The sequence below is a fragment of the Accipiter gentilis genome, chromosome 3 (genome assembly GCF_929443795.1).
Source record: "Accipiter gentilis chromosome 3, bAccGen1.1, whole genome shotgun sequence".
Classification (NCBI taxonomy): domain Eukaryota; kingdom Metazoa; phylum Chordata; class Aves; order Accipitriformes; family Accipitridae; genus Astur; species Astur gentilis.
Window position 1 is genome coordinate 11,912,590 of NC_064882.1, and position 18,417 is coordinate 11,931,006.

Genomic DNA, 18,417 nt, shown 5'->3' on the forward strand with positions numbered 1-18,417 from the left:
AGGTGGTGAAAGCAGGGTGGGAGAGGATTAGCAGGCTGAGGACTAGCCTTTACAGGAGAATAAGCCAGGGATAAGGAAGATGTTGACAGCCCGCAAGTGTTACTGCAAATCCCTTGCAAGGGGAGGCAAACGACTGCGCGGCATGTTTCGCCACACCAATTGCTTCAGAAACTAGTATCGAAAGGAAAAGGAGCTCAGCTAATGGAGGGAGCAACGCCGGTGCTGTGACTGAAGGCTGCCAGGCGTGCTGCGCTGAACGCGCGCTTTTTCCAGAGGCGGCAGGAGGATCACAGATTTGGCTAGCGCTTGGGATAGGGGGGCTGCAGGCAAAATGTGGGGCCCCGGCATCTAAGCGCTCAGTAAGTATCTGGTGCAGAAACCTAAGAACAGTCAAAAGGCTTAATTTAGCTCCTTTGTTCTTGCAGGTAGGAATAAAAACTGAAAACCCATCCAAGCCCTTAAGTTACCTGATGACTCTGATCAGCGGTTGAGATGTCAATGTGATGTGCTCCACACAAAGGCAACACAAAGGTGAGCCCTGCCCAGGAGAACTGAAATGCAAGTATGATGGGCAAGATAAAAGGCTGATATAATGGAGAGAAGAGGAAGGCACAAGGTAAGAATAACATGAGTATGACAAGATCATGACAGTAGTTTCAACACACTAAGACTAGCTCTTTTAACAGGCAATCAATGGCTCAGGTGAACTTTGGGAAGCAGTTTGGAGGACAATGAAGATGCCGGGGAGGCCTCTTGCAAAGCTTAGGGCTGAATGACAACGCGAAAGCACTCCTTTGAAATATTGACGGCAGCACCATCAAAACTATTGCTGGCTCAGGCAAGGGGCACCTTGAGATCTTGCTGTGCTGGATATTTGGGAAGGGGTTAGAGACGGGTGAGCCAGCGTTAACAGGCTCTGCTCCTGGCTCAAAATGACTCACTGTGATTCTGGACAATTTATTTTACCTCTAATTTCCCCTTTGGTAGAGTTTGTTTCGTACAGCTTACCTCTTCGTAAAACCCTTTGGGATGCTGGTAAATTTGACCTTCCTTGGTACAGTGCCTAGACAGCACTGGATGAAACCCCAAAAGTAGGGAGTGGGAATATCAGTGGGGCCTGACTGTTATACAGTGCCCCGGAGAAGGAAATGGATGAAGCTAGATGGAGAGTGCCACAGGATTTGAACGAAGTTAGAACCGAACGGGCGATAATATAAGGGGGGGGGCAAAAGTGCCAAGGGATGTTGATGTGAGGGAATTCAGGAGCCACAGGTAAAACACCGTAGCTTGTGCACTGTGCAGAGTGTGGTGGCTGTAGCCTCCTCAGTTACAGCTCTTAAACCACCCCGCGGCAGCATGGCCACTGCCTCTTCTCTCCCTCCGCTCTCCTCTGCCCCTGCTCTTGCTCCTCTTCTCTACGGCACAGTTTTCTTCCTTGCATCCTTTGCCTTTCTGGTGCGTTCCCACGCTTTGCCGCCCGTTTCCCCAGTGCTCTGCCGGGAAGAACCTGGGTCCCTCCACTTCTGCTCGCGCCTTGCCTATTTTTGCTGAGCTCTCCCGCAAGCCTCACGGGCAGCCGGTGTGACCTGGAGCACGGAGGAGGCAAAATCTTAAGCTGCTAAAAAAAAGCCCCTTGCAGTGGCTCCGTCACTATCAGATTTCGGTACCCCTGAGACACAACGCGACACAGGATTGCTACGGGTGAAGAAGCAGCTTATGGACGTTGGGACACGGCGGGGTCAGTGCCGCTCGCTAGGTATTTTACCTACAGCTGCGTAACCACTGGAAGCAGCAGAAACCTAACGACCGCGAGAGACTTGCCGGGATAATCTGGAAGTGGCTGGGGGGATGCTCCCGTACAGTTCCACACGGGGAAGGGGCGGGTGAGATCTCCCGAGACCGAGGGGTGCCGGGAAGCCTACTCCACCAGCCGGGGCAGGCAGCGGGCTGGTCTCGTTCCTGGGGATGGTGCTCCCGTTCCCGTGCTAGGACGCGGAGGCGGGGGGGGGCGCGGGGGGGCGCGGGCTTCCCGGCCGGGAGGCGGCGGCCGCTGCCCGACCGGTACCCGCGGGATAACGTCCCCGCCTCGCCCGCCGCGCCGGGGGTGTGCCGTGCCGTGCCGTGCCGTGCCGTGCCGTGCCGGGGGTGTGCCGGGGGCGGAGCGGCCCCGGGCCGTGCCGGGCCGGGCCGTGCCGTGCCGTGGGCGGAGCGCGGACAGCCGTCCGCGGGAGGCAGCGCGTCCGCGGGAAGGCATGCCCGTGCCCATGCCCGGCGGCGGGCGGTGAGCGGCCATGCCGCGCAGGGCGGAGCGGTGCCTGCAGATCGCCCCGCACTCCCTGGCCATCGTCCTGGGCGCCGCGGCCGGGGAGCGGCCGGGGGGCGGCGGCGGCGGCGGCGGCGCGGGGCCGGCGGCGGAGCTGGGCCGCCACCGCATCGGCTACGAGATCTTCGCGGACTTCAAGCGGGAGAACATGCAGCACTTCTGGGACCGGCGGGCCACGGCGGCGGTGGCCGAGACCTTCTTCCTGGGCTGGATCGACGAGCAGGTGCTGCTGGTGCAGGGCAAGGAGGAGCACCTGGAGGTGCTGCGGCAGGGCTGGGCGCGCCGCTCCCTCAAGCCCCCCAGCGGCTTCCACATCAAGTGCCTGGGTAGGTGCCGCCGGCGCCGGGGGCCGGGGGGGGGCTCTCCGCCCCGGGCGGGGGGCGCGGCGGCGGGGCGAGCGCGGCGGCGGCCCAGCGGAGCTGCCCCCGGAGCGCCCGCCGCCGGCGGGATCAGGCACTGGGAGGGAGGGGGGGGACCTACCCCTCCCCGGGGGGGGGACGATTTGCGCCCCCGAAAGCGGGTGAGCCGGGACAGGACCGGCGGCGTTACGAGGATGCGCTGCAAGTAATTGGGGCTCGTCAGGCGACAGCCGTGGGGTCTGGTTGGAGAGGTGCGCTCCCCCCCGTCTCCTTCAGCGGGCGAGGTTAAAACCATAAATTGTGAATTTGGGAGTATGCCCCTTGCAGGCTGAAATGCCGGCTGTCCTTCCGCGGCTCGCTCCCCGGGCACGCTTGTCTCCGGCGTTTCGCTACAGGGGGATCCCACACCCTCCTGAGCTACGAGACCTTCACAGGCTTCAGGAATAACTGCTGACATTTACACCCCGAGCCTTTAATTAGAGTTACAATCAGTTCACTAAAAAGAATAATTTCCAGCCTTAGAAATTTTAAAAGTTCATTTTAGCATTTTTAGACTTGCTAAACCAATAGTTCGCTTTGTATTTGGAGCTACTTGGTAGCTCGGACTTGTGTCACAGTATTGCTGAGAAGGTGTCTTCCATAGCGAGGAGGAGGAGGAGGAGGAGATGAATGAATACCTTGGGCTTTCACGGTGCAAGGCAGGTGGCTTTTGGAGCAGTAAATGGCAAGTCTGTCGCGCCGCAGTGGGCTGAAGATTCAAGTTACGGTGTGATCCCCCAAGGGAGTCCCGCCTGTGTGCAGCGCGGCCTAGGAAGGAGCACATCTCTTCCTGAATTTTCTTCAGGGGAAAAAAAAAACCCCTATCTTGGCATGGACAGCAAAAATTTTTGCAGCACTTCTTTTGACATAGAAGATCTCCCCAGAAGAAATAAGGCTTGTGGCTATTTGGTGTATGTGTTGGAGAGTTGTGAAGAGCAACAGACCTGAAGTTTTCCTTAGGATTTAAGGTAACTTGCAGCCTTCACAGCTTGAAACACGCAGCTTCTCTTATAGAGGGAAGACAGATTGTGAGGATTTGTTTTATTGCTGTCAAGGTCTCGGTGCTTCCCACAGCCGCTGCAGTGGTGATGGTGAGGCAAACTCTCTTTTCCCTATGCACAACTTCTATCATCTGTGTCTTATGCAGCAGGCACCTGGAACAGGTCACAGAGCTTCAGATGCTCTTTCTGCACTGGGAGTTTCAGACCCTTAAAACGGGATACTCCCAGGCATTTCTTTTAAAAAATTATCTGAGTAAAGTTCCTGCAAAGAATGGAGCGTGAATATTCAGCGTGTCTCAGTTTCCTTTTTTATAATCTTGATTTTGAGTGGTTTTAGCTGTTGCTGTCCTTCTGGAATAGGCAATACAGAATCTGATCACTTCTGTTCATCTGCAGTCTTGCCTCTCACACAGTTTTCAGACACTACTCTGTCACTCACTCTTTCCTCATCAGACTTACTCAAATATTAGCATTTCTTCATGCTGAGGGGGAAGCTCAGGACAAGTTGCCCGTTTAAAAATTAATTGATGGATCCTTTTTTTTCCTCGTCATAGAGAAATTCCCTCTGAACCTGACAACAAACCAGTGTTGGAGAACAGGTGGTAAATCCTATTCTGGTGACGGAAAAGTTCTCTGCATTCCACCAGCGTTTAGAGGAGGGTAAAAAGTTGATAGACAGGTAGTGGACTTACTTTGTGGCTGTGGTTTGGATGGAACTGCTGTTCATGGCCAGCAAACAAGGTGAGAAAACCTGCATGTGCTTTCCACCCAAGGCTGTTGAATGCTTATGCCTTTACTTTTGGAACGAGGTGTAGTGGTAAGTGTGGGGATGTGGGCAGTGGTTAGTGCCAGCTGCTCAGTATAGCTCATGTGGGCTTTTTGGCTCCAGCTGAACCGAGGAGGAAGAGCTCCCGAATGGGTGTCATCGCCTGATGGAGCCTAAGGGTCAGTGTTTGATTTTTGGGGTGTCCCTGGACCTTACCCATCAGGCAGCATTCCTCAGCCTGCTGCGCAGGAGGGCTGTTGAAGGGTGCGCTCTGACCTTGACGTTACTAAAGCCAGACGTGGAATGTAAACAGGTCTTTTGTGACCCGTTTTAAAGCATGGAAACGCAACTTTTGCTAGAAGTTCGCGTTAATAAGTAAGCTCGCTGCTGTGTAAATAATATGCATTCCTTGGGGGGTTATCTTTGCTGTGAATTTACAGAAGACTGGAGCCAAAAGTTTTGGTTTGACTTTAAAAATAGAAAATGCCTCTCAGTATTTGATTAAAGGCTATGGCAGAAGAGCGGGGACCTGCTGGAGTCTTACTTGTTGTGCAGTGTCCTTAACTGTGGTAAATGAGATGGGAACATTGATTTTTCTTTTTCTTTTTTTTTTTTTTTTTCACTGCCTTTTTTCCACACCCAGACTGATAATTCAGGTCTTGTATCTAAGTAGATTCAGCTTGCACTTACTGTAAAGTTGGGTAGATAAAGAAGAGTCAAAGTAACGGGCCTGGCCCGTGGGCATGAGCATCTGCTTAAATGTGTGTAATTGTATTTTCAACATAATTAGGTGCCTAATGTGTAAATGGCCGTGACTTATTTAGGAGCTCTCTCACACTTTATTCTCCACTTTGCAGCATTAAAGCAGTGAACAGTCCACCTACAGACAAAAAGAAAAAGTCTCCATAGTTCCAGCTTTTAAAAAAAAGTGGTGGGTATCTTGGGCTGAGAGGAAAACCTGCCTGGCTGGGAGGTGAGGAGCAGTAATATTTTACTACTGTTAATAAATAACTGATGGGGTCAAGGGGAAAAAGCAGCACAGTATTTTTGCTGAAGGTGAAGCTGCTGTTTTCTGCTGCTCTGGCCCGACCCATAGCCCCCACGCTGTGGTGGGAGTAGAGGGTTGCCATGGCCGGGCCTAGCGGTGAGGGGGTGCATGGGGCTGACCCGGGGGGGTCTTTCTCTGCACCCCAGGGCCCTTGGGGTACCCAGGCAATGCTGTGGCAGACTGTGGGGTTGGTTCTTGCCTTTTCTCTTGGGTGTCTGGCTGCTTGCAGAGAGGTGGGGGTGGCTGTCTGCCCCAGCTGCCCCGAGAGGCCGACTGGGATGGGGTAGCTGGAGGACGAGCTGCCGGCCCCAAAGCGGTGCGGGGAGAGCATCCTGACCTCCCACTGCTGGCTGGCAGGGGGCAAGGGACAGAAATGTCTTCCTCGGCTGCATGACCTCCATGCACAGGCACCTGAGAGCCTTGGACAAAACGCTTCCCGTCACCTGCACCGTTAAGTGCTGATGTGACCCAGAAATTACGACCTCAGCCTGACTTTCAAACCTCTGCTTGTGTTGCTGACATTTCTCGTTCGTTGTGGTCCAGAGCCTTGGCTGGTCTGATGAGTAATGGGTTGTGATGGCCACGGAGATAATAACTGGAGGAAAAAGTAGCTGGTGAGGAGGAGGGAATACTAAACCTCTAAGATGCATAACATGTTTTCTGCTGCTAGGATTGTAAGATGTAAACCAGGAGGAGACTCGTCGCTGAATAGTCGTTTCCACACCCTGGCTTGCTAATGCAAAGTTCATGAAAGTGTAATCTGTAGTTAACAGGGACTGGACAGTCCCAGTATGCTTGGTGCAGGCGTATCTGAGCCAGAAAGTAAATGGATTAAAATCTATGTGAGATTCCAGCGTCTGGAGATTCGACTCTTGAATTCTAACATTAGACCCTACCACAAAACAGGGCAGGAACATGAAGCACATCAGAAAGTTGCTTTAGCACCGACAGCTAAGGGCTTGAGCATACAGGGGATGAAGTGTTTCACGTGTGACTTTAAAACTCACTACTCTGGCAGTTTTCTTAAACTAAATGGTTATGCCAGAAAAGCTTGCTCAGCGTCCACTTTTGCAGTGATCAGAGTTACTCGGGTATTAGGAAATTGGTGGGTGTATCTAGGTTCTTAAGTTGGCTGAAGGGGAAGCTTTGGGAAACATAAGCAGTCTTCGAATAAACAACCCCCCCAAAACAGTACATGCTAAATACGCTGATTTAGAGGGTCAAGGAAACCTTATGCAAACCTATAGGTCCCGTGATGAAATTCGTTGTCTTTGGTAAGAGTGATTTGAAGCTTTCCTGTAACTTTGCAAGGCTTTTGCAACTTAAGTCTTTAATGAGCGTTCTTATTTTAATAAGATTCCTGTCTTTGACACACCTTCCATTTGCACCCACTAATATTTGTCATCCTGGAAACTGAATTATTTTTTTTTCCCCTTTCAGCTCTTCTATGTAAGGCGCTGCTGGTGTAGCAGGATGCTCCACCTTGTTTTCGTGTCTTCATCGCCCTTTGTGTTCCCAGCTGAGACTTCCTTCTGTATCTCTTGCACTTGATTTCTGTGTCTCGGACAATGGGCATCTTTGAGAGGTTTTCATACGCTTCGTGGAAAGGCCGTGCCCTTTTGTAACGATTGCTTGAAAGGAAGTGACCAAACTTTATAATAACCCTTCGGTCATGCCCCGAGCGATTTCTCCAATTAGAAGCTGATGTTTCAAATGGAGTTTTCAAGAAATGTACGTGCAATAATTAAACTAACTAGCAGGAGTTATAATTCAGTGAAGTCAGTGGGGCCAGGCCGTTGTGCATTGTTCCTGCTTGGCCAGGCGTGGGGGGGGGGTGAACTTTTTTTCCGGGCTCGGAGCTGGAGCTAAGTGCTCCCTTTCTTTTCTCTCCCTGCCATGTTCTCTCTTGCCACCAAAAATTAAATTAACACCCCACCAGTTTAGGTTCAGTAATTTTCACAGCGAGTTTTCCAGTCATTAGTGGATGATTATGGTGCAGTGTAGACTGTTGGACATTAAATGTTATTCATCTATAGCCAGTCATAAAACATGAATTGTCTTTTTTCCTCCCAATTATCTCCTTTATATCATAAAAAATTCTTTTCAGTGAGGGAGCATTAGGTTTCATAGTAATAAAACCTCTGAGGAGGAGTTTACCGCACACTCATCTACACCTTTTGTATACCTCGTGGTATTACCATGGGAACTTCAGGGGTTTTAAACTACAGGTTTTTTCTTCCTTCTCTCCCACCCCAACTTAGAGCCAGTTAGAGATCCACTAAGCACTTTTTATATCCGTGAGGTCGTTATTGCAGCCTTAAAAAAAAGGGGAAGGTAAACTTAAGCTGATGGCCTGGCTGAGGTGCTTATGAATTTACTCCCAACTTTGAGCAAAGAAGTTCGCTGCTCAGAAGTGTTGGGTTGGGCCTTCAATGTACTTTGTAAAAGCATCTTTTAGAAACTGGGGAGAGAGAGGCAAGAGCTAAAGGAGTATGGACTGCATATCAAGTGCTTGATTTCTCAGCAAGAGCTAAAGGAGTATGGACTGCATATCAAGTGCTTGATTTCTCAGTATGTAGTTTGTGCTTGTGTTTTGGGAGTGAAATCTTGGAGTCGGAAATGCTTTTTGCTCTTTAAAGTAAGCTGTGGATGGTCTGCAAGGCTAATGCAGGTTGTCTAAGATGTATTGCGAAAATAAAAAACACACAGGAAGGAAAGATATGACCTATTAAATTTCATTTCTTTTAATTTTTTCACTCAAAACAGCTTCTCTTGAAGAAGCAAAGTCATATACACTGATGCATGGTATTCATTTTGCAACTCAAGTGAAGGACTTATAATGTTAATGGCCAGCTAGTACTGTCTCCCCGCCTCCTTCCCCCCCCACAAAGAGTGCCACTGTATTGTAGAGAGTCCTTCTTGGTGTCAAACAAGTCATCCAGCCTTGCACGTTAAGCGTACACTCGGTATAAAGAAGCAGCGATGCTGTAAGGGAACCACGGTGGCCAAGAGCAGTCCTTGGTCGCAGGGCTCTGCCGAAGCGGAATTGGCACCAGGGCCCTCGCTCCTTCCATCTCTTTGTCTGTGCGTGAGGGTCCGGTCTTTAATTAAATGCTCCTCGTTTCCCTCCTCAAAGGGCCCTTGTCTTTGCCGGGGAGCGGCACAGTGGCTGTGCACTGAATGAAGCCCTTGTCAGGTGTTATTCCCAGCACTTAAACGGGCTCCTGGCCTACCAGGATCACATGCCGCCAGGCCGCTCGCTAAATCACTTTTCCATCCGTCCTGCTCTTCTTTTGTACATGGTAATTTTTGGTTTTAAAAAGGCTGAGGTGGATGGGGTGCCCCGGAGCCATGGCAAGGGATGGCCATGGGGCCACCAGCCACAGGCACCCCCATCCTGCCCGCTCCTCTTCACGGTTTTGTGGCATGAAAACTCAGTAATGTGTTCCCAACTTTGTTTTGTCTTTGTAATTTGCTAGTTAAAGGCATGTTGCTTAATATTTTATTTATGGAATTGTAATGATTTTGGTGGACTAAGTTCAGACGTTCTATGCGTGTTGCCACAGCTTAAAACTTAGCTTGAAATGGGTTTTTTTTGATTCCTGGAGAAATGTGTGTTCGGTGCAGAGATGCTATAGGAAGGGTCAGTCTTGTATGAGAACACTGCTACCCCTGGGCTTGAGTGGCAGGTTTTTGATTCAGCTCCTTTGTGAAGGGAATGGTAACAAAGTTGGCACACTCTCCCAGCTCTTCTGGTGCTGTTGCCTTGGGCCGTTCATCCGGATGGTGGACCTGTCCTCCTTTCTTCTGGCCAGGAGAATTACAGCTTGTCCCCCAGGTAGGGCAAGCCAAAGCTTTACCACGTTCTCATCTGCATTTGAGACATTCATTTAGAGTGAGTAGCAGAAAAGATGCAACCCAGATGGATCGGGTGTCCTCCAAGACTCTTGGCATCCAAAACTGCCTTCTGAGCAACATCACACCTTCCCTTGGCTTTGGCAAACATGTGATGGCCAGGATCCTGTTTTCTTGGTAGTCAAGTGTCGTGGTTTAACACCCGCCAGCTGCTAAGCACCGTGCAGCTGCTCACTCACTTCCCCCCGCCCCCCGCCCAGTGGGATGGGGGACAGAATCGGGGGGAAAAAAAAGTGAAACTCATGGGTTGAGATAAGAACAGTTTAATAGGACAGAAAGGAAGAAAATAATAATAATGATGATAATAATAATAAAATGACAATAGTAATAATAAAAGAATTGGAATATACGAAACAAGTGATACACAATGCAATTGCTCACCACTTGCCAACTGATGCCCGGTTAGTTCCCGAGCAGCGATCCACTCCCCCTGGCCCACTTCCCCCAGTTTATATACTAGATGTGACGTCACATGGTATGGAATACCCCTTTGGCCAGTTTGGGTCAGCTGCCCTGGCTGTGTCCCCTCCCAGCTTCTTGTGCCCCTCCAGCCTTTTTGCTGGCTGGGCATGAGAAGCTGAAAAATCCCTGACAGTTTAAACACTACTTAGCAGCAACTGAAAACATCAGTGTGTTATCAACATTCTTCTCATACTGAATCCAAGACATAGCATGATACCAGCTACTAGAAATAAAATTAACTCTATCCCAGCCGAAACCAGGACATCACGGAAAGGCTGAAGAATTTGGAGAAAATAAAAGCTGCAACCAGATGGTAATTTCCCCTGCAGAAACTGTGGCTGTGAAACCTGAGGATGGGAGGAACTTCTTAACAGCCATTTTCTACAGTAGCAGAAATTTAATGGGGTTCTGAAAATTCAAGCTCTCTCCAAACTTTGTTTCTTTGTTTTAAATAGAAAAGCATACAAGTTTTGATTATTTTCTAACGTTGTTGACTGCTGGGACCATTACTGTAGTCTCTAGTTTCCCATATTGAAACTGCTCCCTGGGTGGGCCATATTTGGACAGGTTTTTAAGGATATTATGTTCTTCTTGGAATAAAATCCCTTCACCTAATACGTAAACATTCTTTCTTGTGTCCGGTGTACTTGATCCCTCAGTTTATTACCTGGGATTTCACCTGAGACCTGTGATGAGAAATATCTGAATGTTGAGAATGTACAAACATGTATATTTTGGTGAAACAAAAGTGCTTTCCTGTTGACATTTGAGCAGGTCTTTACAGCTCCTTTTTTAATCGAGCTCCTGTTCTGGGCCACAGTAGCAGTAGAGCATGCATTCAAAGGTCGACAACTACCCAGGGAGTCTGAATAGTGGTTCTTCTAGTAGGTTGGTTTTTTTTTTTTTCTGTAGCAGAAAAGCAATGGTGTAATATTGCCGTCGGCACTTACTAAGCCTATTTTTGGTTTTCTTATGAAAGAAAGTTACTATACTGTGCACTTAAATATGCACAGTATAATGACTTCTGTAGTGTGTTTTCTGGAGCTGGATATACTTCTAACCCATGCAGTATGAGACTTCGTTGTTCTTCTTCCGTGGGGGGATGGGATGAGACACCAAAACTTCAGAGGTCTGAGTAAAATACAGCAGACTTTATCAGACGATTAACAAAGGGATATGCAGTGTATCAAAGATTGCTCTTTTAGAAAGGCAAACCAAAGGCAAACCAATTCACTTAAACTCTAGGAAATGACTCCAAACTTGGTTCTTTAGAAAATATATACACTGTGACAGTGAAAAAAGTTTCTATCTGAAAAGCATGGTTTGGGTAGCTTAATGAAGTTTTAGTTTTAAAGCACTTTTTGCTACCTGTTAATGCTTCAGAAGCTACATACTCTAGCTCACGCTTGCCTTCGGAGGAGAGTGAGGATGCCGAAAGGGCCATTGCTGGCCCTGGTATGGGGAATTCCGCCGAAAGAGCGGAGACGGGCTCTTGGAAGGTGACACGTCCCATTGGCTTTCCCAATAACATGGCCAGCAGGACTAGGCTGGCCGTGGGGGAGGCTGATTCCTCCTTCTGGTGCAGGCAGAAGGGGAAGAAAGGTGTGTTTTGGGAGGGGAAGACCTGGGGCTGGACTGTGGCTGAGCAGTGGCTCTGTCCCCGCATTGGTAGCGAGGCACTGCACCACTGTGTCCATCCCCACCAGTAACTGCAGCTCCAGTAACTCCTGCTTATCTGCTGGTGCAGTAACGTATGCTCTCTCTGGGTGTTTGGAGACTCTAAAGAAGGAGTGAGACTGCAAGGACCGTGTTTAACACTGGAGCTGTAAAACTTGCAATGTATTATGAGCATTAGAAAAAGCTGGGTGCTGCCAGTGTGTTTGAGATTTAGTGGCAGAGCCTTAGATATTATTGTGGGGCTATAAAATGAGTATTTCTTTTTTAAAAATGGGAACTTTTCTTTGTCCTTTAAAAAAAAAAGCCTATACCAAGTCTAGTGAAACTTTTAGCTTGAGAAGAAAGACAAATTAATATTCACTCTTTCAGACTGTAGTTGTATTTTCCACTTTGGTCACCATATCCATGGATATCTTTCTATATGCAAATAATATGGAAGAAATAGACAGGTTTTGGGATGCATCAGGCTTTTTCCAGGTCATTGCGAGGAAGACTTAATAGCCTAATAAATATATCATGTCTACTTCCCCTGTCTTACCGGTATCCTTGGGTTCATGAGCTTATAGAGCCCTGCAACTATATCAATAGCAATGCATACAGTTCATTACCTATGTCCCTTCCCAAAGACATCAACCCAACATAAGTGGGATTTATCACTGCCTGTTAATTTATTGTGTTCAAATTCTAGAGAGGTAACCAAAGTCCTGCAAGCTCCATGTGATGCTGCAGAGAACTTCTACGCATTTGGTGTGTTTTTTTTTGTTTTGGGGATGGCGTTTCATTTTTTGGGTGGTGGTGGTGGGGGGGGTCCCCTTTTTTTAGTGGTGGTGTTTTAGTCAAAGGATTCTCAGTGTGTTATTTGGCTGCCAGCAGTGCTCAGCCTGCCCTCGAGCCTTCCAGCCACTCCTCAGCCCGTGTGGGAGTGGACTCTGCCCTTGTCTCCCGCTCCAGCAGACCGGCAGTAAATGTTTGCTCTCCCGCTTGCGAGTATTGCACAGTTAGTGCCCAGACAAGTTCCGTTTTCATTGACAGATGAAATAACAATAGCTGGCATTACGAGCAAGCTGAGTGTTTTCTTCAGGTTTCCCTGAAGGGCCTCCTTTGTCTTCACCGTGTCCGCTCAGGGAAACCCGTACACCTTGCTTATTCCAAGGGTGCTGTCAAGATGCTCTAACTTCTGAAACCAGAAGTAGGTCAGCACCCGTGTGAAGATTCCAATCCGCTCGGCTTGCCTGCTAGCAGGAGCCCCCCGGTGAGGCTTTGCAAATGGCCCCTGTCCAGCGGGGTGGTCCAGGCTGATGCGGGTAATCTTGAGAGCCCAAAGAAGAGGGTGAAATGTCCACAGCACTGGGGAGGAGAGTAGACAAAGGAAGTCCTGGTGGACTGTCACATACTTGGTGTTTATATGGCTGTTTAAGTCAAAGGAGGAACAAATTGTGGACAGTCGGATGAGCCTGAAGACGGGTTTTCAGGTGCCTGGTGTCACATTGTGTGTGGCCCTGGTCCAGCTGTGAGAAGTCAGCAACTCGCCTGGGCTGTAGGGATGTCCTAATTAGCTGCATGTTCACAAGGTGGTTTAACCAGTTGAAAAACAGGATTTTAAGGTCTATTTTAAAGCAAAGACAGTATCTGACATAGTAGACGTTATTAGCAGGAGGGGTTATTAAAAAATAAATAAAAGGGTGGGAATTTTCTCCCTAGTTTAATTTGAGAAAAAAGAATTTACATTCACCCACTGTTTCTGAAGTGGGGCTAAAAAAAGCTTTGAGGACCCTGAGCTTTCCTCCTGTTATTGCTGATTTGTCATAATTATCCTTTTGGTTATAAAAAAAAAAAACCTTCTTCATGTTACTGATTGAAAAATCCTATGCAGTTAAAGAAGAAAATGTGAGTTTTGTGAGAAGCTGTGGAGAACAGTCATGAAGGGGTAAACAGGCAGCAGGAAAATAATAACTTCCAGTCTCTGCAATCTTAGATGCTCTAGAAACAAGAGTGTTTTTCAAACGGGCATCTTTAGACCAGGTATCAGCCTTGTATAGAAGCCTCCTTTATGAATATGAACATTTGGAAGGAGTGGGAGACAGAAAGAGGAGGGGGGACAGCCAGGTTTTTAGATAGTCTTGGATGTAGTGCTTCATGTGGTAGGGAAGCAAGTCTGATAGGTGTCAGGTCTGCTCTGTTTTTACTGAAAGGGGGGACTTTAATAGTACTTAATGCATTTTCTTAGGAGGTCTAGCTACATGGTATCATCATCTTTCAGCAGGTTGAGAGGTGCCTGCAAGGTGGGAATGGAAGAACGTAGGACTCGTAGGGCTGTGAAACTTTGCAGGATTTCTCAAAGAAATTTTCTGTGCAAAAAGTAGGCAACCTGACCTACAATCATTCTGGTTTCTTTCCTTGGGAAGAAATTAGTGGCTATCATCTTGTTATTTTTTATTTATGGCAGTAGCTTGTAGTCTTTAGTTTATAGATTTCTTATTAATTCAAGTTCTTTGGTTTTGTTTCCAAGGTATCTTCTGCTTGTTAGTTTGTCTTTGTTAGAGGTGTACAGCTAGAGCTCCTCGGTGAAGCTGATGCCAAATAGCTGTTGCAAGGTCTGTAGGGACTTGTTTCTTGGCTACCTTTCAAGTGCAGTATGGCTGTCAAATGTTTTAGTGTCAGAATCACTACATCTATCATTGTTCTGCTTTTCTCTGTCAATAACTAGTCTCATTCAGTGACATATTTGATCTTAAAGAAGGAAAGCAGATTTATCTGTGTGCCAGCTCACGAGTCTTTTTAATTTTTCTGCTCAGATAATTGTTGGGCTTCAGGTTTCAGTGGTTACTTAAATTAATCCCAGCGCTGTCTTTCCAATCTCTTCAATGTTTGTGTTGAGAGAGAGGCCAAAACATACCCTGTCTGTTGGGAGCCACTAGACACCAATCATCTTGTGAGGTGGAAGAAAAGTGAGCTACAGACTTCAGAGCTGATATTTGTGATGAGTGATGGGGGTAAAAAGGAAATAGTTTTGACCGAACTTTCTTCCCACTAGCTAGGAAAACGTTGAACAACTGGGACATGCTATTGTAATTTTTTTCTTGTTTCCATGCTCGTGAACACTTTTGCTCAGTGGCTTGTGCGCCCATTTCCAATTCCTAAGGATTTTCCATTGCTTTGAATAATTTACATTGCCTCCTGTGCCAGCGAGTAATAACCCGTTAGTGTAATGGTCCTCAGCTTTCTTTAGTTTGCAGATTGCTGAGTTTCCAGAGGAAATACAGCAAATATAAGTGGCACTCTTCACTTTTATTTTTCGGTAGACCTTTTGGAAAGTAGTTCACAGATCACTTGGGGTTCTGCAGGCCCAAAGTTGAAAACCACTGACCTCACCAAGCCCAGCATTTAACACCTGAGTACCTGTGCAGCTGAAGCTTGTGCTCCCCTAAAAGCATGCTGCAGACTCCATCAAACCTTCCCTTCTCATAGTTTACAATTTGTCATCTACGGCAGCTACTCTGAACCTCGGTGCTTGCTCTGCACTTTTTCCCCTTCTCTGCTTTGAGGACACCTGTGGTGGTAACTTTTGGAGCAGCCCACCTAACCGTGTACAGGGATGGCTGGCACTTTGAGGGCTGCCTGGCACTTCGAGGGCTGCCTGCTGGAAAGCTTAGTCCAAATGTTGCTCCTTGTCTTGTGTTTGACAGCACAAGTCCTTTTGGGCAGAGAACTTGGTGGCTCTATCAGATCAATGTTGTGCTGGGCACTGCAGCGCTGACCTGGGGCTGAAGTCTGTAGGTGCTCTCGCAGTGCAAACCTTGAGATAATTATACTCACATACGAGGTTACTTGTGAATGAGAGGTAATAACAGGCAACCAGGCAAAGAACTCTTGCTCCAAACCTGCCTGGATTTGCTTTACCTGTTTTCTCACCGCTTGGGCTGTAGTAATTACTTGTTGTGGCACCCTTCAGCCTGCTTCATGAATGAGTTTCATGCATAAGTCTTTTGAAAGCTTTAGTAGAGCTATGGTGAATTTGCAATCACAGATACTTAGATATGTGTTTGGCTTGTATCTGGAGCCATACTTTATTTGCTCTGGTTGTTCACCTAGAAAATGAGTGCAGGGCCTATCAGGACAGTAGACATAAGAGTAGGCATGTCATACTGTCCCGGTCTGTGGTCTTGCATGCTTGGTATATGCCATGAGAACACCAGCAGTGATTGCATGGAGTGTTGCCGAAGGGAACTGGAGCCTGTAATGTCTTATATGGTGTTACTTTCACTAACCTGCAAAATAATGATTCTTGTGTGATATTACCTATAAATTTCAGTACTGTGTATGACTTCTCTTAGGCTTGTTCTTTCCTAATTATGATAAGAAAAGATGAGATTTGCACCTCAAGGCAACTCTATGTCTTCTACTGAAGCATGTTTGTCAGTACTGTCCAGTTCTCTTCTCTCTGTGGCAATGCACAGAAGTACATCTGGGGAAGTGACCTACTCTCATCCTGGAAAAATGAGAGAGGGGAAGTGGTATCTTGTGAGGTTTTCTTTTCCCTTCCTGAAGCCATAGGTATCAGCGCTTTTGTAAGATGACGAAGCTTTGTTTCATCGTTGGGCTCCTCGATTGTTTCCTGCATGTGTTGCAGCTGAACATAAATGTATCTGAGCTAGTTTTGAGCTAGCCGGCTCAGGTATGGTTTTCATTCTTCAACTCCAGCAATGATTATGGTTTTCAGCAGTGGCTAACTCCCCTTGCTGCTCAGGCAGCCTGTGGTGAGCTGCTGCAGTAAGTGACTTAAATGGTTAGATTAAAGCTAGCTCAGGCTTATCTAGACTACACTGCAGCATTGGGACACTGTAACCCTCCTTTATAAACGGAGCTGTTGCAGTGAATTCCTCAGGGCTTTCTACTTCCTGCCTTTTGAATTTCTTTTTCTGTGAACTTAGCAATTGTGGCTTTTACCTTTATTCCTGACTGACCTTTTCTCAATGCTATCTCTCTGCTTAAAAGCTTGCAGCAGCATGCAGGCTCTTGTCTTCCTTTCCACTGGTGGCTTTGTGCCAGGATCACACCAGCCTGATGAAGTGTCGATAACAGCCTGTCCCTTTCCAGCCTACCTGCCACCCCGCTGCTTGCAGCATCGTCATTCTTCTCTTGGCTCTGCTCTAGCTGCTTTTACAACCTCCACCTTCCTCAGAGACATCTTGTCTCTCCTGATGGCTCCAGAAATGTCATTGGCTAAATTTGGTGATAGCTGGGGTTGAGCCTTCAAAAGTTGGCTCTTGGAATGGATATAGTGCTATTTTGCTTTGAAGTCAGACCACGCTTTTTGTAAATGGCACATTTTTGACCCTTAAAAACACGAGAAGGTTAAGGCAAGGCATGGTGCTGAACAACGTGGCAACAGCAGGGTTGAGAAACCATCTGTTGGGACCTAGTAGGGTCGATATGGAAAGTGCTTGACTCAGTCTTTACCAGTGTTGTCCCTAACTTCCCTTTTTTATCTCAGCTTCCTTTTCATTGAGGAAGGTGCAGGTCCATTTTCAGATGTTTTACTACAGGAGTGTAGTCCCTCCTTATCGGTTTTAGCAGGAACCGAACTTGACTCTGCATCTGCACTGCCACAGTGGTTTGAGCTGGCGTGGGCCAGCACCACAAAGGTCTTCCAGCCTTTGCTCTCCCTTTTGCTCTGACAGAGGAGCCCACAGTGAGCCAGCTCAAAGGCAAAAAACCTAACCTGGGGTGAGGGGAGAGGAAAAGAGAGATTGGGATAAATTGCTATGGATCTGCAGCCTTATCTTCTCTGCTTTGTAGTCTGTGAACGGATATTTGTGGGATCATAAGGTAATTTGGGTGGGAAGGGACCTCCAGAGGTCTCTGGTCCAACCTCCTGCTCACAACCGTGACACTGGGCCAGGTTGCTCCCATCAGCTAACCCGTAATGCCCTGTTGAAGCCCACAGCAGCTAACAGCAGCTCTGGTGGATCTCGTGTATGGTTTTCATATTTCCTGCATGTTTTGCTGTGGACAGGTCCTTTTGTAACTCTGGCTCCTGCATAACAGGTTCCCCTGGTCCTCCTGCCTCCAGTTGCTCTGCGTAATGGGAGACTGGGGAGCACATAGCGCCATTGGGCTGGCTTTTCCACCCACGGTGTTTGGACACTGGCTTTTTTGAGGCAAATGGGATACCTTCTTGAATGCACAGCTATGAACAAGATTAGGCAGCTGGTGCCTTCGGTTGCAATGTGCTTGTTTTTTAAAGAAAAAAAATCCCCCAAAAGCACACACACACATTCCCCCTCAAATGTTGGCCTGCCTCAATTGTATTTGTCTGTTTTGACAGATCCTTAAGGTTATCGACAGAGCCATAGTTGCCAGCAGCTTTTTATAGGAGGATCTCTTCTTACTGTGCTGCTTGTTCTTGGGAAAGACTTCTTTTTTTGCCAGTCACTTAATCCATGGTTTAATTTTTTATTTTTTTTTTTTTGCCAGAAACCCAGCAATAGCTGCTTTACGTAATTGTGGTAGATGTCTTGAAATGGCCAGTAAGGCTGCCCTTTCTGTAACTTTAAATGCTGAGAAATTAGGTTGTAATGACTTGGTGAATGGAAGTTACAGAAAACCAATTAACGAGTGCTCTTTTTTTCTGTCATAGCCTCATTTTCCCACTTCTTTTGTGACTTTTCTATCTGCAGTTGACCTGCTGCTTGTGCTACCACAGTCTTTTTACTCAGCTCATTAAATCATGTTTTCAGTCTGGCTTTAGACTCACGAACTACTCTTGTTAGTGGGCATTTCCTTCTTATCTCCTTCCTTTCATTCTTATCTCCTTCCTTTCATTC

At 47.5% G+C, this 18,417-nt stretch overlaps 1 protein-coding gene across 1 annotated transcript in view; it reads left to right on the plus strand.

The window, feature by feature from the left end:
* Window positions 1–2,291: 2,291 nt before the first annotated feature.
* Window positions 2,292–18,417, plus strand: part of STOX2 (storkhead box 2) — a 147,004-nt gene continuing 130,878 nt past the window's right edge. The window contains exon 1 of the mRNA XM_049796746.1: window positions 2,292–2,649. Within this exon, the coding sequence (XP_049652703.1) occupies window positions 2,292–2,649 (358 nt within the window). The remainder of the gene's footprint in view (window positions 2,650–18,417) is intronic.